At 44.0% G+C, this 27077-nt stretch overlaps 1 protein-coding gene across 4 annotated transcripts; it reads left to right on the forward strand.

The window, feature by feature from the left end:
• Nucleotides 1-222: 222 nt before the first annotated feature.
• LOC115172767 (cytospin-A) lies at nucleotides 223-27034 on the forward strand. Of its 4 annotated transcripts, XM_029730503.1 has the most exons (12): nucleotides 3918-4322; nucleotides 5566-5662; nucleotides 6642-7046; nucleotides 7095-7628; nucleotides 7825-7898; nucleotides 16615-17177; nucleotides 17622-17718; nucleotides 17906-17972; nucleotides 18105-18277; nucleotides 23828-23944; nucleotides 26230-26289; nucleotides 26406-27034. In XM_029730503.1, exons 2-12 carry the CDS (start codon nucleotides 5623-5625, stop codon nucleotides 26493-26495), a joined length of 2220 nt encoding a protein of 739 aa, XP_029586363.1. In that variant the 5' UTR covers nucleotides 3918-4322; nucleotides 5566-5622; the 3' UTR covers nucleotides 26496-27034. The 4 variants fall into 4 exon arrangements, with proteins under 4 accessions (XP_029586362.1, XP_029586361.1, XP_029586363.1 ...); XM_029730502.1 differs by lacking the exon at nucleotides 3918-4322 and adding an exon at nucleotides 223-261 and having other exon boundaries at nucleotides 6642-7628; XM_029730501.1 differs by lacking the exon at nucleotides 3918-4322 and adding an exon at nucleotides 2248-2299 and having other exon boundaries at nucleotides 6642-7628.
• The last annotated feature ends 43 nt before the right edge of the window (nucleotides 27035-27077 follow it).

Consider the following 27077-nt stretch of genomic DNA (forward strand, 5'->3'; position numbering starts at 1 on the left):
TGGCTTCTTCTTACATGAGAGAAACAGACAGTGGAACTGTACAGGTTTACGGCTCATACATAACAAAGTTTGTAATTTTGCCACCATACGGTAGTCAGGTGAACAGTGTTTCCTCCAACACATTGGTGCAGCTGGCTTCCGGGTTAAGCAGGCGGGTGTTAAGAAGCGTGGTTTGGCGGGTCATGTTTCGAAGGACGCATGACTCAACCTTCTCCTCCTGAGCCCGTTGGGGAGTTGCAATGAGACGATCGAAAAATGGGGGTAAAATCTGATTTTTAAAATGTGTATATTGCCTTGTAATTCCATTAACAGAAATACATCTTTAAGATATTTTCGCATAGTAAAATATAGTACAGTACAATAATGTAAAGTAAAAAGTAGAGTAAAGTATATTGTATTGTACGGCGCTCTGCTGTGCTGCGCTGTGATGTCCAAACTTGTGAAACATGATAACATTAATATCCATAATGATGCTTTTCTTTGAAGTACAGATCACAACCATGATGTAATTCCGTTACCATAATTATGTTACTGGTTGTAAATACACTTCACTTACTGTAGATCAATAACCAAAATATATTTTTTCATAGCTGACACCCCATTCTTTCTGCAGACATCTTTGAATCTTAATTTGGAGCAGATATGAGAGTTGTTGGAGAATGTGGCAGCATTACAGATTTTTCTGTAATTTCATTACCTAAATTTGCATCTGTACAGTTCTTCCACTGTATTTGTTTTAGGACATCTTTCAATGGAAATTGTTAAAAGTAGTCCTTGTGCATGGTTGTATCAGTGATTTTGTTAAACTTTGAAATCAATGCTTTTTGTTTGGCATACATTTTAAAGTAAAAAAACTGAGTTAAAGTACAATTCCGTTATCGTGGAATTGCCCATGTAGAATAACATCTGGATGTTGATGTTGACTGACTTATTCCTTCCATACGGTTTCCTGTGGAGGCTAAGGCTCTTTGGCTGTATAATGAAGAATTGGGCATGAAACAGCAATGAGAGTCATTACTTCTACATCAGCTCTTCATTGCCTTCAAAAAGTATTCACACCACTTGACTTTTTCCACATTTTGTTGTGTTAGTCTGAATTTAAAATTTACTTGAAAATGGTTGTCTAGAAATGATCAACAACCAATTTGACAGAGCTTGAAGACCTTTGAAAAGCTGTAATCACTGCCAAAGTTGCTTCTGCGAAGTATTGACTCGGGTGTGAATACTTACGTAAATTTAATATTTCTGTATCTCATTGTCAATAAATTTGCTAAAATTACTTTAACGTTTTCACTTTGTCATTATGGGGTATTTATTGTGTGTAGCTGGGTGAGGAATAATATATACATTTTGAATTCAAGATGTAACAACAAAATGTGGAGTAAGTCAAGGAGTATGAATACTTGAAGGCACTGTATTGCTGGTGTATCGCCACCACCACACTATCATCATCCAACTAGGTACCATACATTCTCTTAATGAACCCAAAGGTTGGAATTATGTGCTTTTACGCAGTACTAAATTCCAAATTGATTCAACTCAGTTTTACCAGGGAGAAATTGAGTCATTAATTATATTTAAGGAGGAAAAGTTCACTGTGTGTGACAATATAAAGCCAAGTTTGTGAGTTCTACAACCAAGGAGTGTATTCATAGAGTTGGGTTGTTTTTATTCATTCATATAGATATATTACGGATATTTGGTTGTTCATTATATTGCGTGACAAAGTATTTTTAAATGTTTTATTTCACCTTTATTTAACCAGGTAGGCCAGTTGAGAACAAGTTCTCATTTACAACTGGGACCTGGCCAAGATAAAGCAAAGCAGTGCGACACAAACAACAACACAGAGTTACACATGGAATAAACAAGCGTACAGTCAATAACACAATAGAAAAAAGTCTATATACAGTGTGTGCAAATGGCGTGAGTTAAGGCAATAAATAGGCCATAGTAGCGAAGTAATTACAATTTAGCAAATTAACACCAGTGATAGATGTGCAGATGATGATGTGCAAGTAGAAACAGTGTGCAAAAAAAGTAAATAAAAACAATATGGGGATGAGGTAGGTAGATTGGATGGGCTATTTACAGATGGGCTATGTACAGCTGCAGTGATCAGTTAGCTGCTCAGATAGCTGATGTATAAAGTTATTGAGGGAGATATGTCTCCAACTTCAGTGATTTTTGCAATTCGTTCCAGTTATTGGCAGCAGAGAACTGGAAGGAAAGGCGGCCAAAGGACGTGTTGGCTTTGGGGATGACCAGTGAGATATACCTGCTGGAGTGCATGCTACGGGTGGGTGATGTTATCGTTAAGTATGGCTGTTGATACTCTATCAAATCAGTTTGTGAAATCCAGTGGCAAGTTTTGCATGTAAATCTTGGTGGGGAAAACTCCCAATATTATCAATGCATGATAGTTAAATGGATACATGAAACGCATCCTTGCAGGCAATTGTTACATCTATTTTCTATGCAAATGTTCTAAATGTTGACTAAAGAAATCACTGGACAAGTTAATGGAAACGGTAGCTTCTGAAATCAGAATTATGGTTCTGTCGCCATTCAACACACCTGTCCGAATCTCTATCTGTCCAAATTGCAAACCTGAATTGGGAGATTCCAAGGACAGAGAGACTGGAGAGGTTCCATCATTCCAGGGTTTCAAACCACAGGAGGTTGATGGCACCTTACTTGGGGAGGATGGGCTCGTGGTAATGGCCGGAGCGGAATTCCATTTGCTCTGTTCCATTCTCCCCTCAGCAGCCTCCACTGGTTCGAACCACATAAAAGCTCCTCAAGCTGCTCACAGCATGGGTAGGCAGACCAGAGATGGAATAGAAAGCGAGACATCCCACTCCCTCATTTGTTCTGCCAATCTGGTCTGATTATTGCCCTAACCCTGCGAAGGGGTGTTTTTTTTCTGGTTGTGGAGGGGCGGATGGGGCGAGTGGGGATGGGACAATAAGTAGACCAGAACCATCTGTTCACGCGAGAGAGGGAATGGCCACTTACACAGACCGGAACCTTGACCATTTTTGTTCAATGGTAAACAGCCTGAGTGAACTATCTTCATTTATCCACCATCTTTGACCAGACCACCATGAGAAATGCTTTATGATAGATAACATGGCACTCCTTTTTAGCTTTGTACAAACCATCCTGATCTTGCGAGCTTAGGTTCTGTTTCGTGAGACCAGGATGATTCATACGAGGCAAACTCTTTTTAGGGCCCTTTTTAGGGCCAAGTTGGCGTAGTCTAAACCAAGTTAGTTTTTTTCAAGTTTGTATCATTTTGTCATTTTTATTTTGTCAGGCACTGTAAATAGCCTAATTCCCGTAGAGACCTGGAACTTTCCATATTTTTTTGTGAAATAAACCAATGATGTAGGCCCAGGCTACCGCTGCCTCCATTCCAATGCTTTCAAGCCTCCAAGTCTACTGCTGGGCCAACCTTACAGGCGCAGGCCTACCCCTACAACAGGATTCACCAATATATTTAATTTGATATGATTATACACCTGAAATACTTAATAAGATACCACTAGATCAAAAAGAGGTGACGACTCAAAAGGCTATAACAGAGTTTCAATACCCAGAGGCGCAACATCGCAAGTTTTCGGGGACCGCTTGGGAAGCAGACCAGGTCGGGGTTTTGTGTTTGATAACTCAATAAGAAAAATCTTCCTTCGTTCTTAATTTTCTCGAAATCTAAAGGCACAACCTAGATTCAAACCAACGTCTTAAGTAGTTGAACATGTCAATTACTCCAGCCTCGTGAAAGTGAAAACGACTTTATATTGAAGGGGTGCCTTTGAGTTGACATCTTGTACATGCGCAGTTCGGAGCGTGACGACCGTTAGACCCGTGTCTGCGCATGAGATTTGCTAGCTATCTTCATACTGTACTGTCTTCGGCTATAATTCCATCTGGTAGGTTGCATGCCGTAGGACAGCCCAACTATGCTCCCTAGTGGTCAAGGCCAGAATTTAAAAGACATCAGAGAAGAATGGATCAAAGTTAGGCCTGTATAAAGTTGATAAAGATGCATTCAGTTCTGTTATAAAATAATCACATTACATATTGGGTGTTTTCATGAGAGAAACTGGAGTTTATATGTCTACTCCACCGAGAACAAGTGGAGTTGGTGCACTTGGCTACTTCGTCCCGACTCTTTCGTTTTGCTCAACACCACCGCATTGACAAAGACGGATCCAATGCGCGGTAGGCTACAGAGGGAAGAAAGGACAACACACGGATTATATTTCCACGAGGAGGAAAATAAATCGATAAAAAAAAGAAATTATTCTGCTTTAAAGGTTGTGTATAGTTACTTTTTTCGCTGAGTAAAAAGTTTGATGCATGCGTCACTGTTTGGAAAGAAAGAACATATCAAAACTTCTTTTGAAACTGGTTTTGTGTTTGTAGAACAACAATGTTTGCTTTTGTAATTCCTTGGATAAATAGGTATGTTTCTGAATAAATATTTTTATGGGACGACTTGGGTTGCCCTCCTAGGCTACATGAATTAGGTTAAGGTGTGGTTCTATAAGTGTAGGACTACATGCATGAAACTTCATTAGTTTTTTCAATCCAATTTAAAATCTTGATTAAAGGCCTTCGTGTTCATTTAAAATGTGAGAACAATGCAAACGCCCTAAGCCATTGAGGTTTGAATGATCTCCATCATTAATTTGGTGTGAGTACTGCCAGTGCCTCATCTATTGGCACTCTCCTTTGGACTGATGTTACACACTGACACGATTCGACAACCTAACATAGGATACCAGCACAGATTTCTTTTATTATTATTACTACTACTAATGTAAATAGACTTATGTCTAGTGTCTTCTGTAATTAAAATGCATGCACATTTACCGTGGATACGATATAGTTTTATCTGTGCTAATGATAAGAAGTTGTGGGGTTCTATTCTGTCTCCTGGTATATTCCTCTCACTAAATGTGTTTTATTTTGTTGTAGGCTTTGATTTACACCACAGGTACTACACCAAATTGAAATGAACATTCAAATGAACATGGCGTAGATTCTAGGGTGTGTAATGTTTAGTCTGGATGCACGATCTCGCTGTTTTACTGATCATTCAGTATGCTAGACTAGAGGGTCAGGTTCAAATGATTGCTTTACTTGTGAAACAAATTAGCCTTTTTCCATTGCTCTTCTCTAATCATATAAAGTGATTAGAGAAGCACTATCACTGGCTTACAACACACCCCGCAGCCTCTGCAAAAAAATAAACTGCTGCGTTTTCTCTCAGCCTCATGCCAAAATGTGTAGAATGGCATGATATTAGCTATGTAACTGCACATTTTTCTTTTTGCCCCGTGGCCAAATGTGTAGAACTGTTGGAAGTTTGTTATTTTCCCCCCAGACCTTGCGGGGCCCCTCAAATGTGTTACGCCACTGAGTGCTATGTGTATGATTAGAGAAGTGATGACCGATTCATTGGTGCATAATTTCCCTTGTGGAACATGACATAATTGTGCAGTGTCATATTGGAGATGAATCCTACTGATTGTTGTGTGCCGGTCTCCTCTGCAGCCTCTGCTCTGTCCTGACTGAGAGCCACTGGTGTGTTGCCCACTTTCCCACTGCATCATGGGTACCTTCTCCAGCAAGGATGGCCATGGACCCACAGGTACCCTCTGCCCCCCAACAACACCTCACTTAAATAACCTGTCAACCCCCCTTGCTGGGCTGAACAAGTCTTTATTGACTTTTCTTACAGAGAACAAAGACAGCATACCTTGAGACTCGCATTCATATTTAAGCTTTTAGTCGACGGTGGAAAGACCGAAAGGAGACGGGAGGGGGATGGACAGAGACTGACATGAATAGAGAGAAGGAATGAGACAAGAAGAGGGGAAGAGACAGGAGATTGGGGATCACAAAGTGTGTGTGTGTGTGTGTGTGTGTGTGTGTGTGTGTGTGTGTGTGTGTGTGTGTGTGTGTGTGTGTGTGTGTGTGTGTGTGTGTGTAAGCCAGAGGGTAGGAATCTTGGCTTGGCTGGGCTCATTCTCCTCGCGTCCTCTTGTGATTCGTCAGGCTCTGCTGCCCCAGCTGTGATGAATCGGCAGAATTCCCCAGCTCTGCACAAGGGCAACGGCTTAATCATGGCAAGCCTAATGCTGGCGGACACACACACACTAGCACACTATGGCTTGGAATAGGTGAATAAAAGGCAGCGGTGGAAGTGGGGAGTTATGGCCCGGTCACTCTGTATTTGATGTGGATTGATATTTACCTGATCATGATGCATCACTTTCAATAACTTGTTTAGTTGAACTCTATCAGTGATAATATCCATTAAACCTAGAGAAGATCTGTTCAAGCCAAGGACAGAGGAGGACGGGGTCAGTGGTGGTGTAGATCAGCAGCACAGATCAGAGGAATGTGTCTCCTGATGAGCAATTGCCCATTCATCCTGAATGACAGCCTGGGTATTGTACGGGGTTAATGGTCTGGTTTAGTCATCCTGGCAGCTCTGCATGCCCAACCAGTGACCACTGCACTCAATCTCTCACACTCTCTTTGTCAGTCAGCCTGTCTCTCTGACCATCTATATGTGTCCCTCACTCACCCTCACACTCGTGCGTCGTTGCTCTTATTCTCTCCAGGGCCCAGCTTGGATTTGTTCCAAACCCCTCCTACTTCTCCAGTGACCTCCACCCTGCCTGCTCTCACTCCGATCACACCCTCTACACCAGGCCAGCCGGCAGCCCCAGTACCAGTACCAGTCACAGCCCTATCCCCAGCACCAGTCACAGCCCTATCCCCTGTACCAGTCACAGCCCTATCCCCAGCACCAGTCACAGCCCTATCCCCAGCACCAGTCACAGCCCTATCCCCAGCACCAGTCACAGCCCTATCCCCAGTACCAGTCACAGCCCTATCCCCAGCACCAGTCACAGCCCTATCCCCAGCACCAGTCACAGCCCTATCCCCAGTACCAGTCACAGCCCTATCCCCAGCACCAGTCACAGCCCTATCCCCAGTACCAGTCACAGCCCTATCCCCAGTACCAGTCACAGCCCTATCCCCAGTACCAGTCACAGCCCTATCCCCAGTACCAGTCACAGCCCTATCCCCAGCACCAGTCACAGCCCTAGCCCCAACTCCAGGCCCAGCACCAGTCACAGCCATAGCCCCAGCTCCAGGCCCAGCACCAGTTACAGCCCTAGCCCCAGCCCTAAGTGGGAAGAGACTCCTGCCCGTCAGCCCAGGCTACTCTGTGATTGGTCCTGGGTTTATCTCCCTACAAGGAAGGACAGGAAGTAATGAAGCAGTGCCTAAAGGGCGGGTTGTGATGGGGTGTAATGGAGGCCCCATCAGGTCTAGTCCCAGGATCCCTGTACCCCAGGGGAAGAGCTCATCGATGAGCCCCACCAAGACTCCTTCATCCCTGGGTAGCTCCATGTCCTCGGCCAGCCCGATTAGCCTGGTCAGCCCCTCGGAGCAGAGCAAGAAGGACAGTGGGCTGAGCCTGACCACGCTGGAGCACCATGGGGCTGCAGACAACCAGGGTGAGATTGAGAGGCTGGTGGAGGAGTGTAGGACAGCACTGGGTCTCAGTCCCAGTCAGTATGCAACACTAAACAGCACAGGTAAGAGCAGCACATCATGTACATAAACATTACCACTCCCTCTTTATAGCAATGCCTAAAATAATCCCCCATTATGAAATGCATGATGTCATACCTCTGAATAATATGAATAACTACTACCAAATGCATCTTTCTGTCCTCCCCCTCTCTCGCGCTTACTCTCTTTCTCCTTTTTCTCCCTCCCTCCCTCTGTCAGATGTGTTGAAGCATCTGCTAGTGGAGCGCCAGCAGTTGACCGCTGAGGTCCAGAGTCTGCGGGAGACCATGCAGGTGAGAAACACCAACAAGACATCCCAATAAACACTAAACTGACCTCAGGACAGGAGATGGCCTGTTTCCAAATCAGGAAACTGATTTTACATAATGTAACCCTTCAGCTTCAGTCTAGTTCCAGATCTGATTTAGCCAATTCTTCTGACTATTGTTGTCATGCCATGTAGCACATTTGGTATAATAACAAAGGAGCACTGTAGAGAACAGTTGGCTAAAACACAAACAGATCTGGAGTGAGGCTCATCATGGTTACAAATTTACACAGTAGAACATGACAGATTATTTTCCTATTCATCTAAGTACTGAAGCCCTGGTGTGTTTTTAGGTTGGGGAAACTACCTTCAGTTTTAATCAAATCAAATTGTATTAGTCACATGCACTGAATACAACAGGTGTAGACCTTACAGTGAAATGCATACTTACTAGCCCCTAACCAACAATGCAGTTAAAAAAAATATGGATAGGAATAAAAGTAACAAGTAATTAAAGAGCAGCAGTAAAATAACAATAGCGAGACTATATACAGGGGGTTACCGGTACAGAGTCTATGTGCGGGGTCACCGGTTAGTTGAGGTAGTATGTACATGTAGGTAGAGTTATTAAAGTGACTTTGCATAGATGATAACAACAGAGAGTAGCAGCGGTGTAAAAGGGGGGGGGGGGGGGGGGGGGGGGGGGGGGGGGGGGGGGGGGGGGGGGGAGAGGCAATGCAAACAGTCTGGGTAGCCAATTGGTTAGGTGTTCAGGAGTCTTATGGCTTGGGGGTAGAAGCTGTTTAGAAGCCTCTTGGACCTAGACTTGGCGCTCCGAGACCGCTTGCCGTGCGCTAGTAGAGAGAACAGTCTATGACTAGGGTCTTTAGGGCCTTCCTCTGACATCGCCTGGTATAGAGGTCCTGGATGGCAGGAAGCTTGGCCCCAGAGATGAACTGGGCCATTCGCACTACCCTCTGAAGTGCCTTGTGGTCGGAGGCTGAGCAGTTGCCATACCAGGCAGTGATGCAACCAGTCAGGATGCTCTCGATGGTGCAGCTATAGAACCTTTTGAGGAACTGAGGACCCATGTCAAATCTTTTCAGTCTCCTGAGGGGGAATAGGTTTTGTTGTGCCCTCTTCACGACTGTCTTGGTGTGCTTGGACCATGTTAGTTTGTTGGTGATGTGGACACCAAGGAACTTGAAGCTCTCAACCTGCTCCACTGCAGCCCTGTCGATGAGAATGGGGGTGTGGATAAGTTTAGAAATGTAAACAGGAAATGACACCACCCTGAGGCAGCGGTCAGGGCTGGGTTTCACCGCTTGTAACATCTGAGTTCAGGAGATAACAACAAAAGACCCTGTCATCTCCACCCAGAAATGGATCAGAGCAAGGGCCTCTGGGAGACATGGTCCTGCTAATAGGCCTCTTCCTGCCCTAGACCCATCCTGAGAGGCCCAGGAGGAAATGCTCTGATATCATTTCGCCCCCCCCCCCCCTTGCCCAACGCACAATCACAGGTTCCTGTGTTGAAAGGGCTAGATGGTGTGTAGAAAGACAAGGTAGGGAAGATGGAAGTTTAAATTCTTTGAGTGTTGCTCAGACAATCCAAAGAGGCTCCCAAAGGATTCCAATTCAGATTCCATTTTTTTTCTGGTAATTTCCTGTCAAAGCCCATTCCAAACCTTGACCCACCATAATTATTATTCTTTCCAGGGGCTCACAGCTTCCCCTGATCTGCTATAGATTGGGAAGATGGAACACAAGCCCCCCTCCCTCCATCCCTCTCTCTTTTCCTACCATCCTCTCTTTTTCTACTTCCTTCCATCCCTTTCTATCATTTCCTCTCCTTCCCTGAACTCTTCAACATATCTGTAGGGGCCCAAGGCAGATAGACCGAGCTGGGGAAAGCCAAGAGAGACGGGCTAAATATTAAATTCAGTGTTTCTAACACTGTTGACTCAGTTGTGTAATATAAGTGATAAAAGCTTTAATTAACTTTCAGAGAGAGACAGATGTGTGGAGGAGGGGGGCTGTATTCAGCTGTCGGAGACAAAACTTGTTTTGTTTGGTGGCGTTAGGGAAAAAGTCAGACTGTGTTAGAGGGAAAGAATGGAGAGACTGACTGACTGTATTGTTGTGTGCGTGTGTGTGTGTGTGTGTGTGTGTGTGTGTGTGTGTGTGTGTGCTAGAGAGAGAGAATGGGGAGAGATCAGACACATTGAGAGTCTTGGCTGAGATGTGGGTGTCGGGCTGCAGTGTTTCTCCTTTCCCTGGGCCTTGCTCTCTCTGTGCTTCTCTACCTCTCTCTCTACCTCTCTCTTTCCCTGGGCCACGCTCTCTCTCTGTGCTTCTCTACCTCTCTCTCTACCTCTCTCTTTCCCTGGGCCTCGCTCTCTCTCTGTGCTTCTCTCTACCTCTCTCTCTACCTCTCTCTTTCCCAGGGCCTCACTCTCTCTCCCTGTGCATCTCTCTACCTCTCTCTTTCCCTGGGCCTCGCTCTCTCTCTGTGCTTCTCTCTACCTCTCTCTACCTCTCTCTTTCCCTGGGCCTCGCTCTCTCTCTGTGCTTCTCTCTACCTCTCTCTTTCCCTGGGCCACGCTCTCTCTCCCTGTGCTTCTCTCTACCTCTCTCTTTCCCTGGGCCTCGCTCTCTCTCTGTGCTTCTCTCTACCTCTCTCTAACTCTCTCTTTCCCAGGGCCTCACTCTCTCTCCCTGTGCTTCTCTCTACCTCTCTCTTTCCCTGGGCCTCGCTCTCTCTCTGTGCTTCTCTCTACCTCTCTCTAACTCTCTCTTTCCCAGGGCCTCACTCTCTCTCCCTGTGCATCTCTCTACCTCTCTCTTTCCCTGGGCCTCACTCTCTCTCTGTGCTTCTCTCTACCTCTCTCTACCTCTCTCTTTCCCTGGGCCTCGCTCTCTCTCTGTGCTTCTCTCTACCTCTCTCTTTCCCTGGGCCACGCTCTCTCTCCCTGTGCTTCTCTCTACCTCTCTCTTTCCCTGGGCCTCGCTCTCTCTCTGTGCTTCTCTCTACCTCTAACTCTCTCTTTCCCAGGGCCTCACTCTCTCTCCCTGTGCATCTCTCTACCTCTCTCTTTCCCTGGGCCTCGCTCTCTCTCTGTGCTTCTCTCTACCTCTCTCTTTCCCTGGGCCACGCTCTCTCTCCCTGTGCTTCTCTCTACCTCTCTCTTTCCCTGGGCCTCACTCTCTCTCTGTGCTTCTCTCTACCTCTCTCTTTCCCTGGGCCTCGCTCTCTCTCCCTGTGCTTCTCTCTACCTCTCTCTTTCCCTGGGCCTCGCTCTCTCTCTGTGCTTCTCTCTACCTCTCTCTAACTCTCTCTTTCCCAGGGCCTCACTCTCTCCCTGTGCATCTCTCTACCTCTCTCTTTCCCTGGGCCTCACTCTCTCTCTGTGCTTCTCTCTACCTCTCTCTACCTCTCTCTTTCCCTGGGCCTCACTCTCTCTCTGTGCTTCTCTCTACCTCTCTCTACCTCTCTCTTTCCCTGGGCCACGCTCTCTCTCCCTGTGCTTCTCTCTACCTATCTCTCTCTACCTCGCTTTCTCTACCTCTACTAGAGGTTGACTGATTAGGATTTTGTTTTTTTATGATGCATTGACTATTTCTCTCTACCATTTGTATTTCATATACCTTTGACTATTGGATGTTCTAATAGGCACTTTAGTATTACCAGCCTAATCTCAGGAGTTGATAGGCTTGAAGTCATAAACAGCGCTGTGATCAAGCATTGCTAAGAGCTGCTGGCAAACACAGTAAAGTTTGAATGAATGCTTACGAGCCTGCTGCTGCCTACCACCGCTCAGTCAGACTGCTCTATCAAATATCAAATCATAGACTTAATTATAATATAATAAACACATAAATACGAGCCTTTGGTCATTAATATGGTCAAATTCAGAAACTATAATTTCGAAAACAAAACGTTTATTCTTTCAGTGAAATACCGTATTTTATCTAATGGGTGACAACCCTAACTCTAAATATTGCTGTTACGTTGCACAAGCTTCAATGTTATGTCAGAATTATGTAGAATTCTGACAAATTAGTTCGCAACGAGCCAGGCGGCCCAAACTGTTGCATATATCCTGACTCTGCGTGCAATGAACGCAAGATAAGTGACACAATTTCCCAAGTTAATATTGCCTGCTAACATGAATTTCTTTCAACTAAATATGCAGGTTTCAAAATATATACTTCTGTGTATTTATTTTAAGAAAGGCAAAAGATGTTTATGGTTAGGTACATTCGTGCAACAATTGTGCTTTTTTTGCAAATGCGCCTTTGTTAAATCATCACCCGTTTGGCGAATTAGGCTGTGATTCAATGATAAATTAACAGGCACCACATTGATTATATGCAACGCAGGACAAGCTAGTTAACCAAGTAATATCATCAAATATGTGTAGTTAACTAATGATTATGATAAGATAAGTTTAGTGCAAGCTAGCAACTTACCTTGGCTCCTTGCTGCACTCGCGTAACAGGTGGTCAGCCTGCCACGCAGTTTCCTCATGGAGTGCAATGTAATCAGCCATAATCTGCGTCCAAAAATGCCGATTGCCGATTATGAAAACTTTAAATCTGCCAATGTTAACATATGTTTCCCATGCCAATAAAGCCATTAAATTGAATTGGAATTGAGAGAGAGAAGCCCAGGGAAAGAGAGTGAGGTAGAGAGATGCACAGGGAGAGAGAGCGAGGCCCAGGGAGAGAGAGAGAGGTAGAGAGTAGAGCTCGACCTCTACTCTCTACCTCTCTCTTTCCCTGGGCCTCGCTCTCTCTCCCTGTGCATCTCTCTACCTCTCACTCTCTACCTCTCTCTCTTTCCTTGTACCACTCTCTCAATTCAATTCAATTTAAGGACTTTATTGGTATGGGAAGCATATGTTAACATTGCCAAAGCAAGTGAAGTAGATAATATACAAAAGTGAAATAAACAATAGAAATTAGCAGTATAAATGACACTCACAGAAGTTACAAAAGAATAAATACATTACAAATGTCATTGTAACGATGTACAACACTGGTAAATTTGTAGTAGTAGTGATATACAACATTTCATTATTTTCTTTTAAAAACTAAAAAAATACAGAAAGAAAATCAAACATTTTAAAGTTAAAGTACAAAAGGGAAAATAAATAAGCATAAATATGGGTTGTATTTACAATGGTGTTTGTTCTTAACTGGTTGAGCTTTTCTTGTGGCAACAGGTCACAAATCTTGCTGCTGTGATGGCACACTGTGGTATTTCACCCAGTAGATATGGGAGTTTATCAAAATCGGGTTTGATTTCGAATTCTTTGTGAATCTGTGTAATCTGAGGGAAATATGCGTCTCTGTTATGGTCATAGATCTCTCTCTGTGCCTCTCTCTCTCTCGCTGTGCCTCTCTCTCTCTCTCTGTCCCTCTCTCTCTCTCCTTCTGCCTCTCTCTCTCTCTCTCTCTCTCCCTCTCTCTCTCTCTCTCTTTCTGTGCCTCTCTCTCTCTCTGTGCCTCTCTCTCTGTGCGGCAGGTAGCTTAGCAGTTAGGACCATTGGTCCAGTAACCGAGCAAAGGCACTTAACCCCAATTTCTCCTTTTAAGTCACTCTGGATAAGAGTGTCTGCTAAATGACTAAACTGTAAATGTACCTCACTCTCTCTCTGGACAGCTGATGGTTCCTCTCTCACCAACCCTCCCTCCTTCAGCACAGAAACTACAACAATTACTTCACAATTTTTGCTCCTGTCTCTTATCCCCCCCATGCTAGCCTCCCTGTCTCCCCCCATTTATTGTGCCTGTCTGTGTAGTTGGTTGGTGGGTGGGCTGATCCCGAGGATTTAATAGCTCTCAGGTCTGCTCTGGGATCAGTTCCAGGTGGACAGTGCTGCAGATTTCCTGGAATGAGCTATTTGGTTTTGGCTCCAAAAACTCAAGAGGCTAGGGTTGAACATGTTTACATGCCAAATGAAGGTTGTGTGTCAAATTTGCAATGCGTAATGGTGGAGACTGGGGAGAAGGTAGATACTGTGTGTGTGTGTGTGTGTGTGTGTGTGTATATGGGAGAGGTATAAGCAGTATGTCTTCTCTCTAGGTGTGTGTGTGCAGTGTGGGTGAGTGTATCCACAGGCCTTGTAAGTAGAGGGACTGAGCCAGTCTCTTAATGAGTATCAGAGTGTATGGGAACTGGTTGTTCAACACACCCCAGTGAATGTGGAAAGCTGCAGAGCCGCGGCAGAGTGAGGATGTTTCCCCAAGTACGCGTTAGGGAGTCTGGGTGTGGACGTAAACTGAGGCGTGGGGACAGATGGATGGTTCTTTCTCTCTCTCTCTCTCTCTCTCACACGCACAAACACACACCAACCGAGATACACACATCTGGAATAAGCTCAACACTCCCGGAGAGACTGTGCATGAATCAGTGTATGAGAGTCAGCATCTGTGCATGTGGTGGGTCACTATGTCAGTACCTCAGGGATGTATAGAGGGAGACAGTGTGTGTCTGAGGGAAAATCAACAGTGTTATCTTTGAGTTAAGGAGTGTCCCATCCTGTTTCCCTTCTAAGACATACCCTAGTTGGACACTGACAGTTAGTTAGCGTTACAGACAGGATTCAGAACATAGGCTACTAAAGAATGTGGTGGTTTAGACTAATGGTTTCCCACGTTGTCCTTTCTCCCATCTGGCGTTATGAGTTGCATCATGTGTACTAATAAAAAGTAGTTTGTCTCTGCTGCCATGACAAGGCAGTTTAAACTCTGTGTGAGGCTGTGTGTTTGTGGCTTTGAATCAAAGAATGTAGGAACGGGTTGTTCAGTGTTTGTGTGGTTTTACATGCTGTAAAGTTTGTGTTCGAGAGAGGGGTGAACTTCACTTTATGGCTGTGTTCGAAGGGAAAAGACAAAGAAGGGAGGTGTGTGTTATCGAGAGGGGGTGGAAGAGAATTTGTTCTGTGTGTGTCTCCAGTGACTGCATAATTGGCCCCAGCTGTGGTCTTGAGTCGCTGGTCAGATGAGGAAATGAGTTGGCTCCAGTTTCTCCGTCTCTTCTCCTCCTCCTCCACGTCTCTATCCATTCTTCATTTAATTACCAAACGACCCAACTCCTCCACACTCCCACGTTACTCTGCGGGTCACATTGCAATGTTCACGAACCGAGTCCATCTGTATGTTACCTGACTGCTTTGGAGCTTGTTAGTCCTCTATTTCCATCATTATAGGGATGTCTGTTCTCAAAAGCTTTTCTCAATATGAGAGCTTGGGACTAGAAGATTCTATCTGCAAAAAGATGATTCTGAGATAATTGGCTTTAAATGTCCAAGTCCTCATTGGAATGGTTTCAGCAATTTTTACATTGTATTATTTAACTAAATGAATTGGGGTATTTTGAGTACTATATAGGTAGAGAACAAAGCTACAGTATGTCAGTAACTCATTTGGACACAGGAGATGTGAAGAAAACATGGTTGATGTTTATTGGGACTTTACCTTGGTGCAGTTCTATCATTGCAGATGAGGTTAGGGGAGGAGCCCACTTTAGAATTTTGAGATGCACAGTCTGGTTTTGATTTGAGGACTTGGTGTTGGTATCCACCCTTCTCATGAGGTAATAGCCTGATGCGGGGGTAATTCAAGATGGCACCGATAGACATGGTCGCCCTGTTCCTATTTTCTAGCCAACTTTAAGCATTTCAATACACCCGCGATAACATATGCTAAATATGTGTACGCGACCAATAAAATGTTATTTGACGTTTATTGGGATGAGTCTTGTCCTGGAGGCAGAATTAAGTGATCCTCGCTAGATTGGCCAGCTGCAAAGTCAATATTGTCTATATTGTACATTTTCAATGTGCTTTTTGATCTTAAATTATGGTTAGGGTTAGCATTGTGGTTAAAGTTAGGGTTAGCAGTGTGGTTAAAGTTAGGGTTAGGTTTATAATCAGATGGTATGACTTTGTGGCTGTGCCAGCTAGTGACCACTCTGCAGAACTGCCCCCAGAACAAAAGTCATGATGAAAACCGCTAACCTGCTGTTTCCTTTGAAATTTAGCAATAATGCTCTGATTTCCTTTCCCTGTTTGAACTTGATACATTTCTAAGGAAACATATACAATAATCTCAGTGCATCAAAAACCCTTGGGAGTAAGAGCTGTTAACACTACATTCCAGGTTAGTGGATCTGATCTGAGCACCTGAATGGGGCCAGGGCTATTTAAATCAAAATACAATTTTATTGGTACATACACATTTATCAGATGTTATTGCGGTGTAGCAAAGTGCTTGTGCAAAGATGCTTAGGAGCTAGAAGCAGAGCTTCCATGTCTGTCACTTAGAACAACCCCTTGGCACAGGGTCCCGATGTGGCTCATTTCATTCCCTAGTGCCACTCCTCTAAACTTGCAAATGCTTGCCTCTCATTCTGTCCAATATTTGAGTCAGATTATGAATGCCAAATGGATATTTGATCACTAAATAGCTCATAGTCTCTAGAGGCCCAGTGCTGTGTATAATGTGATGCTGGCAGACAAATTAATATGGAAATGATGTCATATGAAATCAAAGATTAAAGGCTTGCACCCTGGGTGTGAATATAGAAATAAACTTTAAGACCGAATTAGTTAACTCCAGGCCTTGAGCTGCAAACTATACATATGTTTGTTCCAGCCCAGCACTAACACACATGATTCAACCGTTGGATTGTTCTTCATAGTAGCTAACTGTTAGTGTCTTTCTTCCTGCAGACGGAGCGAGTGGAGTGGCACCAGTTCCAGTCTGACCTGCAGGTGGCGGTAGCAGTGGCCGACCGGCTGAGGGCCGAGGCCGAGGAGGAGCTGAACGCGCTCAGAGCGGCTCAGGTGGATACAGAGCGGGAGCTGGAGGCTGCCCAGCAGAGACAGAAAGAGACTGATGGGCAGCTGGTCAGCCTGAGAGGAGAGCTGAGGGAGAGCAGGCAGAGACTGGTCCACCTCACCCAGAACCAGGGACCAGGACAGGCCCAGGCTCAAGCCAAGACCCAGGGCATGGAGAGGGCTACTGGGGAGACCAGCACACTAGAGACCCAGGAGGGGACACACCGGGGAAGGGAGAGGGGGATCAGCAGGTTTGGCCGAGGAAGAGGAGATGACAAGATGGAGAAGAGGAGCCAGGAAGAAGGGAATAAGAATATAAGTGTAAAAGAAGCTCGAACGGACACTAAGGGCGTGGCCAACAGGTACTTGAGGAACGTGACCAATGAGGAGAGGAGTGGAGAGGAAGGTTGTAGCATGAGGGAGACACGGAGGATAGTCACACAGGAGAGGGCAAGGTGAGTACCACGATGACTTCCTGATTTCAACTATACATGAACTTACGCTCAGCCTCCCGCTTGTAATGAAGGTAATGAAGGATAATGTCCATGATTTATATAGCTGGGTATTCTAACAAAAAGCAATCCAGACCGATTTTGGACTGCTGTAATGGAACAGAGATTAACAGGCAGGGCACTTGAGGACATGGATTTGTAAAAACAATGTTAAAACTGTGATCTACTACTACGCTTTCAGTTAGATTATTAAAAAAGAATCATTATTTTCGGGTTTTGATATATTTTTTAAACATGAACTGAGAATAAAGTGTATCAACAACAGTTGGCTTTGCTCTCATGTCTGACCCCTGATAAGTTGAACAACAAATGGGTTTTCTCTGCTCAGTGTGGCTGTGTGAGTTGAGTTCATCCAATAATAGCAACGTATATTTCTTGATTTCACAGAAGCCTTTCCAGACTACCCGCATCTTCAGACTCCCCTGCTGTAATGAATGGAACATCCCAGTCCAATACTGCCACAATAGCTGGATCTACAAACAAGGTGAGACCACTTAAAAGTTGGGGTCTAACTGCTTGTCTGTGTGTCATACCTCTGGAAATATTTAAAGCTATTAATATTCCAACCAGTGGCATCATTGCGTTAGTCAGTGTGTTTTCTGATCTACTAGAATTTGAAAGGAATGTATTCTATGTTATTGCGTAGGAATATATATACTGTATCCTTTCAGACCCAAAGCCAAACCAGAGGAAGAAAAGGGCTAGAATGGCAAGACAGCTGGTCCAGCACTCACACAGGTGTGTTTCTGTATGTGTTCCCCAATCACCCATGTGTCAGTACGCTCACCATTCAATGTTCCTCTGTTGCTCTTATGTCTAGTAACGGAAATTAGGTAAATCCCTTTCTATTGGCATATATGTGTGTTCCAGGGAAACAGGAGGAGGCATTGAACCAGTACAACTCTGCCCTGGCAGAGCTGCCCCCTAACACGACCTCTAAGACCAGGTCTCAGGATGGCTTTAATCTGCTGCTACGCCGCCATGGAGGCTCCAAGAGGAACTCTCTTCTGCGCTGGTGTCAGAGCCGCACTCAGGGCTACAAGGTAACGTGTGTGTGTGTGTTAGGGTTGGGCGATGTATTATGATAGCATCGTCTTTCTGTCAGAGTAGCTCACAGATCACTGCACCTGTACATAGCCCATCTGTAAACAGCCCATCTATCTACCTCATCCCCTTACTGTATTTATTTATTTATTTATCTTGCTCCTTTGCACCCCAGTATCTCTACTTGCACATTCATCTTCTGCACATCTACCACTCCAGTGTTTAATTGCTATATTGTAATTACTTCGCCACCATGGCCTATTTATTGCCTTATCTCACCTCATTTGCACTCACTGTATATAGACTTTTTGTTTTCTTTTTGTTTTCTTTTTTTCTACTGTATTATTGACTGTATGTTTTGTTTATTCCATGTGTAACTCTGTGTTGTTTTATGTGTCGAATTGCTATGCTTTATCTTGGCCAGGTCACAGTTGCAAATGAGAACTTGTTCTCAACTAGCCTACCTGGTTAAGTAAAGGCGCTTTACAGGGAAGACATGAATATGACAGAAGACTACGCTTCATCGTTTTATGCATGGCTTTCTCCCGATCAAACAATAAATGAAACAGCGATCCATCTCAAAGTTATTTCTATAGCTTAAAAACTTAAGGTAGCCAGTAGTGCTGAGTGATTAGTGTCTTTTGAGGTCAGTTTGGTTTCGGTTCGATTATAAGACAATTATCACGATTTCGGGTTTCAGCGATTTTATTTTTATTGAAATTGTATCATTATTATAATTATTTTGTATATAAACTCAAAAAAAAGAAACGTCTTCTCACTGTCAACTGCATTTATTTTCAGCAAACTTAACATGTGTAAATATTTGTATGAACATAACAAGGTTCAACAACTGAGACATAAACTGAACAAGTTCCACAGACGTGACAGAAATTGAATAATGTGTCCCTGAACAAAGGTGGGGTCAAAATCAAAAGTAACAGTCAGTATCTGGTGTGGCCACCAGCTGCATTAAGTACTGCAGTGCATCTTCTCCTCATGGACTGCACCAGATTTGCCAGTTCTTGCTATGAGATGTTACCCCACTCTTCCACCAAGGCACCTACCTGCAAGTTCCCAGACATTTCTGGGGGGGGGGGAATGGCTCTAGCCCTCACCCTCCGATCCAACAGGTCCCAGACGTGCTCAATGGGATTGAGATCCTGGCTCTTCGCTGGCCATGGCAGAACACTGACATTCCTGTCTTATAGGAAATCATGCACAGAACGAGCAGTATGGCTGGTGGCATTGTCATGCTGGAGGGTCATGTCAGGATGAGCCTGCAGGAAGGGTACCACATGAGGGAGGAGGATGTCTTCCCTGTAAAGCACAGCAATGAGATTGCCTGCAATGACAACAAGCTCAGTCCGATGATGCTGTGACACACCGCCCCAGACCATGACGGACCCTCCACCTCCAAATCGATCCCGCTCCAGAGTACAGGCCTCGGTGTAACGCTCATTCCTTCGACGATAAACGCGAATCTGACCATCACCCCTGGTGAGATAACCACGACTCGTCAGTGAAGAGCACTTTTTGCCAGTCCTGTCTGGTCCGGCGACGGTGGGTTTGTGGCCATAGGCGACGTTGTTGCCGGTGATGTCTGGTGAGGACATGCCTTACAACAGGCCTACAAGCCCTCAGTCCAGCCTCTCTCAGCGGACAGTCTGAGCACTGATGGAGGGATTGTGCGTTCCTGGTGTATCTCGGGCAGTTGTTGTTGCCATCCTGTACCTGTCCCGCAGGTCTGATGTTCGGATGTACCGATCCTGTGCAGGTGTTGTTACACGTGGTCTGCCACTGCGAGGACGATCAGCTGTCCGTTCTGTCTCCCTGTAGCGCTGTCTTAGGCGTCTTGCAGTATGGACTTTGCAATTTTTTGCCCTGGCCACATCTGCAGTCCTCATGCCATCTTGCAGCATGCCTAAGGCACATTCACGCAGATGAGCAGGGACCCTGGGCATCTTTCTTTTGGTGTTTTTCAGAGTCAGTAGAAAGGCCTCTTTTAATGTCCTAAGTTATCATAACTATTACCTTAATTACCTACCGTCTGTAAGCTGTTAGTGTCTTAACGACCGTTCCACAGGTGCATGTTCATTAATTGTTTATGGTTCATTGAAGCATGGGATACAGTGTTTAAACCCTTTACAATGAAGATCTGTGAAGTTATTTGGATTTTTACAAATTATCTTTGAAAGACAGGGTCCTGTAAAAGGGACGTTTCTTTTTTTGCTGAGTGTTATATATTATTACTTTTTACATTAAATGCACTATGCATTATGTGGGTTGAATGCTGTAACAAAGAATAAAACAATGAATAAAAGTCCCATGGTAGTGACTGCCCATGACTGCTGATTACTTATTAACCATAATTTATTCACAGTACTTTAATCAAACTTTTTAGTTTTTGTGGATATTACATTTATTTTATTTGATGACATTATCTGGCCCAATTGGCCCAGCATCGTCCGGGTTTGGCCGGTGTAGGCCGTCATAGTTAATAACAACTTTTTATTTACAGACTTGCCTAGTTAACTAAAGGTTAAATATAAAAAAAAAAATAATTCCATTCCTAGTCATGTCATATCTATAGAGCTGCCGGCTATGCTTTCTGACAAAATCACTATTTTGTACTTCTTCAAAGTAAATAAGGCATACTTTTATGACTGCTGAATACCAACTATCAATCACTTAGTTCATGTATTTTCAGTGAGGGAAAAAAGTATTTGATCCCCTGCTGATTTTGTACGTTTGCCCACTGACAAAGAAATGATCAGTCTATAATTTTGATGGTAGGTTTATTTGAACAGTGAGAGACAGAATAACAACAAAAAAATCCAGAAAAACGCATGTCAAAAATGTTATAAAATGATTAGCATTTTAATGAGGGAAATAAGTATTTGACCCCTCTGCAAAACATGATTTAGTACTTGGTGGCAAAACCCTTGTTGGCAATCAGAGGTCAGACGTTGCTTGTAGTTGGCCACCAGGTTTGCACACATCTCAGGAGGGATTTTGTCCCACTCCTCTTTGCAGATCTTCTCCAAGTCATTAAGGTTTCGAGGCTGACATTTGGCAACTCGAACGTTCAGCTCCCTCCACAGATTTTCTATGGGATTAAGGTCTGGAGACTGGCTAGGCCACTCCAGGACCTTAATGTGCTTCTTCTTGAGCCACTCTTTTGTTGCCTTGGCCGTGTGTTTTGGGTCATTGTCATGCTGGAATACCCATCCACGACCCATTTTCAATGCCCTGGCTGAGGGAAGGAGGTTCTCAGCCAAGATTTGACGGTACATGGCCCCATCCATCGTCCCTTTGATGCGGTGAAGTTGTCCTGTCCCCTTAGCAGAAAAACACCCCCAAAGCATAATGTTTCCACCTCCATGTTTGACGGTGGGGATGGTGTTCTTGGGGTCATAGGCAGCATTCCTCCTCCTCCAAACACGGCGAGTTAAGTTGATGCCAAAGAGCTCCATTTTGGTCTCATCTGACCACAACGCTTTCACCCAGTTGTCCTCTGAATCATTCAGATGTTCATTGGCAAACTTCAGACGGGCATGTATATGTGCTTTCTTGAGCAGGGGGACCTTGCGGGCGCTGCAGGATTTCAGTCCTTCACTGCGTAGTGTGTTACCAATTGTTTTCTTGGTGACTATGGTCCCAGCTGCTTTGAGATCATTGACAAGATCCTCCCGTGTAGTTCTGGGCTGATTCCTCACCGTTCTCATGATCATTGCAACTCCACGAAGTGAGATCTTGCATGGAGCCCCAGTCCGAGGGAGATTGACAGTTCTTTTGTGTTTCTTCCATTTGCGAATAATCGCATCAACTGTTGTCACCTTCTCACCAAGCTGCTTGGCGATGGTCTTGTAGCCCATTCCAGCCTTGTGTAGGTCTACAATCTTGTCCCTGACATCCTTGGAGAGCTCTTTGGTCTTGGCGATGGTGGAGAGTTTGGAATCTGATTGATTGATTGCTTCTGTGGACAGGTGTCTTTTTTACAGGTAACAAGCTGAGATTAGGAGCACTCCCTTTAAGAGTGTGCTACTAATCTAAGCTCGTTACCTGTATAAAAGACACCTGGGAGCCAGAAATCTTTCTGATTGAGAGGGGGTCAAATACTTATTTCCCTCATTCAAATGCAAATCAATTTATAACATTTTTGACATGCGTTTTTCTGGATTTTTGTTGTAGTTTTTCTGTCTCACACTGTTCAAATAAACCTACCATTAAAATTATAGACTGATCCTTTCTTTGTCAGTGGGCAAACGTACAAAATCAGCAGGGGATCAAATACTTTTTTCCCTCACTGTACTTCACAAAGAAACTGCTGTCTGTGTCCCCTCTTGATCGCACAGATCTGACATTGTAGTTAGTTTAGCGTAGAAAACTTGATAATTATGTAGAACATTGGCCTGTTGGAAACTACAACTCCCTACTACATCGCACAGTTTGGGCAGATGATCTGATTTATCTGTAGAGAAACTGCAGCAAAATGTGCCATTGAGCTCACAGAAATGGAATTCAAGTAATTGAAATGACGTCAGTCAATTAATTGTTTAAAAAACATTTTGGTTAATCGCTCAGCACTAGTAACCAGAGGACTAATAATGAGAGAGAACAAACAATATCAATAGCCTATAGAAAAATCTAATGACAAGTTTAACTTAAGACAGAAATGATCCATGCGGCCCAGGAAAATCCCTCCGTCCGTCGTTGAACCAAATGGCCAATAACCTTTCCTCCTACTAGGCTGATCATAAAAGCTTTAAGAAAAATGTAAGAACCGTATCTTATTTCCTAAATATTCTAGTCTAAGGTGTTGTTCAAAAAGAACAAGAAACGTCTATAGCCTAAGTCTAGGCATACTGTAGGCTATTTTCAACCACAGCTTTATGAAAGATGGAACAAACAATATAATTTATTTTTCTATTTTATGATGCAAATAAAGCAAGAATTATCCAGTTCTGAAGACTGTAGACTGCTTCTATCCAGCACTTGATATAGTCCTGTAACCTAGAGCTCACTACTGTAAGACAGCTGTTCCTCATCAGTCACTGCATCATCATGTGCGCGCCACAGACACGCGCGCACACACACACACACACACACACACACACACACACACACACACAAAAACTTGTTCTGCTACTCCACCAGAAAGGAATTCTAGAAAAGATTTGCCATTGTCTGCACTTGGCCTCTGCCCAGGCTTTCAACAACATTATCTTTCGACATGATTCGTCCAGTTTGATTCGATTTCGCGCTACAGCCCAATAGTCATTTTAGCAGATTTGTATTATTTATTTATTTTAGTAGGGGCGATAGCATCGCTCATCACAATGTTTTATGGGTACATAATCACGATATGACAAAGGTTGACATCGCCCATCCCTTGTGTGTGTGTGTGTGTGTGTGTTGAACAGGGTCAGGAGAAAGAATGCTTTGGGACTCTGATTTAAAGAGAATTTTGTCCAGATGTTATCAGTCAACACTCATTATGGTGGTGTCTTTACCCTTTCTCTGCCCCTCCTCACTTTCTCTATTGACAGAATATTGACATCACTAACTTCAGCAGTAGCTGGGCGGATGGTCTGGCCTTCTGTGCTGTGTACCACACCTACCTCCCCTCACACATCCCCTACTGCACCCTTAGCCCTGACAACAAGGTGGGTAATACTAGGGCTGTGGCGGTTATGAAATTATGTCAAACGTTGATTTTCATCCAAATCTACTGGTCTCACGGTAATTGAGCGTTAATTAACATAAACACGTTTAGCATCTCCAGGCTTCCATGCATATCCTACAAGCTACTGATGCGGACTTTTGGGACATCTACATCCATTTAATGTTGCCTAGACCATCACAATAAATCCATTATTTATTTTAGACAGGTCTAAAGAAACATGATATGAAGAAAATGCGGTCTATTTCAAAAGAACACAATAGCATATTCTGAGTTGTCCTTATGTTAGGCTCTGATGTTGCTATGTCATATGGCTGTGGGCTACACTAGTTCATTTAGCAGACTTGCTTAGAATTCCATGGCATTATTTTATAGTATGAAGAATACAATTGAACATAGCTGGAAAAAAGAAAGTATATTTTCCCCAAACGATTTCCAGATGGAGTGTGCACGTGCGGCTATTTTGTGTTGAGTCGTTTACAAGGAAACAGGTCCTCTATATGCTTAATTTAGAGTTAATTATGTAACTTTAGTTGTGATACAAATCTTAGGCTATATGTTTAGGTGTTTAGTACATTCTAAGACTGCATGATGCGACTCTAATGATGATTTGAAAAAAGTTGCATTAAAGGCATGAGCTCTGCTCTATTTCTTGCGCAGGCTGCACACACTTCATCAGTCTCTCATTCGCAATTTGACAAGCACTTGATAATATTCTCACCCATAAGACAAATCTTTATTTAAAATTGTTTTATTTAGATCTTGTCTCATCGCTACAACTCCCCAACACCCGCCCGCTTAACCTGGAAGCCAGCCACACCAATGTGTCGGAGGAAACACCGTTCAACTGACGACCGAGGTCAGCCCGCCACGAGGAGTCGCTAGAGCATGATGTGCCAAGAAAAGCCCCCCCCCTGGCCAAACCCTCCCCTAACCCAGACAACGGTGGGCTATTGTGTGCCCCCCATGGGTCTCCCGATGCAGTGCCTTAGACCGCTGCGCCACTCGGGGGGCCCTCCATCAGACTATTCTTAATCTCATATGGTCTTTACATATAGCTTACCACGTTTTGTACACACTGAGTATACAAAACATCAATAACACCTTCTCTTTTCATTACATAGACTGGCCAGGTAAATCCATGTGAAACCTTATTGATGTCACTTCAATCAGTGTAGATGAAGGGAAGACCAGTTAAAGAAGGATTTTTAAGCCTTGAGACAATTTAAAGCATGGATTGTGTATTTGTGCCATTCAGAGGGTGAATGTGCAAGACAATACATTTAAGTGCCTTTGAATGGGGTATGGTAGTAGGTTCCAGGCGCACCGGTTTGTGTCAAGAACTGCAACGTTTCTGGGTTTGTCACGCTCAAAGGTTTTCCGTGTCTATCAAGAAAGACAACTGTGGGAAGCATTGGAGTCAAAATGGGCCAGCATCTCTGTGGTACGCTGTCGACACCTTGTTGAGTCCATTCCCCAAAGGCTGATCTGAGGGAAAAATGGGGGGGTGCAACTTTTATATTAGTTTACACTGAGTATACCAAACATTAGGAACATCTTCCTAATATTGAGTGCACCCCCCCTTTTGCATTCTATGTATGCCAGGTAGGGTACCCCTGTTGTAAAGGGGATTAATGTGCTTAATTTCAATAAATATAGCAGTACGAGAAAGCTGGGATCCTCTTTTAAATAGTGGTCAGTCAAAACTCTGTTTTCACACGCGATTGCTCAATGACTGGGCTTATAAGAACACGTTTCACTAGGCTCTGTAGGCTATGTGCTCTGATCGTGTTCCAGGGGTCCTAGGCCTGTTCCAGGGGGAAAAAATACATAGCATCCTTATGCACTTAAATAGCGAATGGAGGATGCTTTTCCCGTGGTTCATTTTCATGCCAGCCAGGTAGACTACTCCTGTTGTAACGCAAAGCAATGTGCATTAATATTGGGAAAGTTGAGAAATAAATATAGTAGGCCTAGCCTATAGAAAGCTGATGGGATACTCCTCTTTTTAATAGAGGCCATCAACTCTGTTTTCTCATGCAATTACATAGCTTATAGAAATGTGGCGCAACATGAGTTCATGGGCTCTCATGGAGAAGCCTAGTTATTGTGACTAAACGATCACATGGAATTTGACTGGTCATGACTCGTGAACGCCGGTGTGGCGGTAGTACGGTCACCGGAACAGTCCTAGGTAACACACACATGCATTGTACACTCACCCAGTGATTTGCCTGTCAGACATGGTGCTGCTTCTTTTATCCATAGAGCGAGAACCTCAGCCTGGCATTTAAGACGGGAGAGAATGTTGGAATCACAACATCACTGGTGAGTCTCAGTTAATCAGAACTTGTGTTATTTAAAGACTTTCAAGTTTGTTGTATGCTTGTATGAAAAAACTCAACAGTGAATGCTGCAGTATTGAAGTCATCTGTGTTTTACAGACCATGGAGGAGATGCTGAGGGTCGGAGGACCAGACTGGCAAAGAGTTCTGGGATACGTGGAGTGCATGTACCGTCACTTTGAGATGTAATGCCCAGGACTGTGTGCTTGAGGGAAACGGGAGGTACAGTTCACTGCTATTGGTGGAAGGATGGGGAGTGTGAGTCACTCCTCTACTAGCTGATATGGTCATTGATTATAGGCTTTGTTGGCACAACAGAGCCCCCTTCTGGTCAAGAGTGCAGGTGCAGGTTGCTGTAAATGTCTACACTGGGACCCCATCAGGAGGTTACACAAAGTAACTGATCTTATCATACCAAACCTTTGCTTGACTCCTAAACTTTTTCTCAGCAGTGCCATCTAAAGCTGCTGATCTGTGTCCAGTGCCTTTAGTACCACAGTCTTCCATTTAAAACATGTTCATGTTTTCTATCCGTTTTAGCACTCTGTAAATATGCACTTTTAATAAGCACTTTGATAATTGTAATTTAAAGGAGGAAGGGGGAAAAGGAGTGTATGGATGCAGTCTCCCTGTCTAGCAATCCATTGATTCTTATATGTAAGTAAAATGTGAACGCTGACTATGTTGCCAAAGATGCAGAATAAATAAAATGGGCAATATAAAGCAAACGATGTCTGTTTGTTCTGTACAGTGCTGTCCAGCAGGGAGACG

This window comes from Salmo trutta, chromosome 33 (genome assembly GCF_901001165.1).
Source record: "Salmo trutta chromosome 33, fSalTru1.1, whole genome shotgun sequence".
NCBI lineage: Eukaryota > Metazoa > Chordata > Actinopteri > Salmoniformes > Salmonidae > Salmo > Salmo trutta.

Excerpts from the sequence above, each read along its gene's own strand:
- LOC115172767 (XM_029730502.1), top strand. The coding sequence starts at position 5,623 with ATGGGTACCTTCTCCAGCAAGGATGGCCATGGACCCACAG. Across the intron at positions 5,663-6,641 it reads GGATGGCCATGGACCCACAG|GGCCCAGCTTGGATTTGTTC; the intron begins GTACCCTCTGCC and ends TATTCTCTCCAG. Across the intron at positions 17,178-17,621 it reads GTCACACAGGAGAGGGCAAG|AAGCCTTTCCAGACTACCCG; the intron begins GTGAGTACCACG and ends TTGATTTCACAG.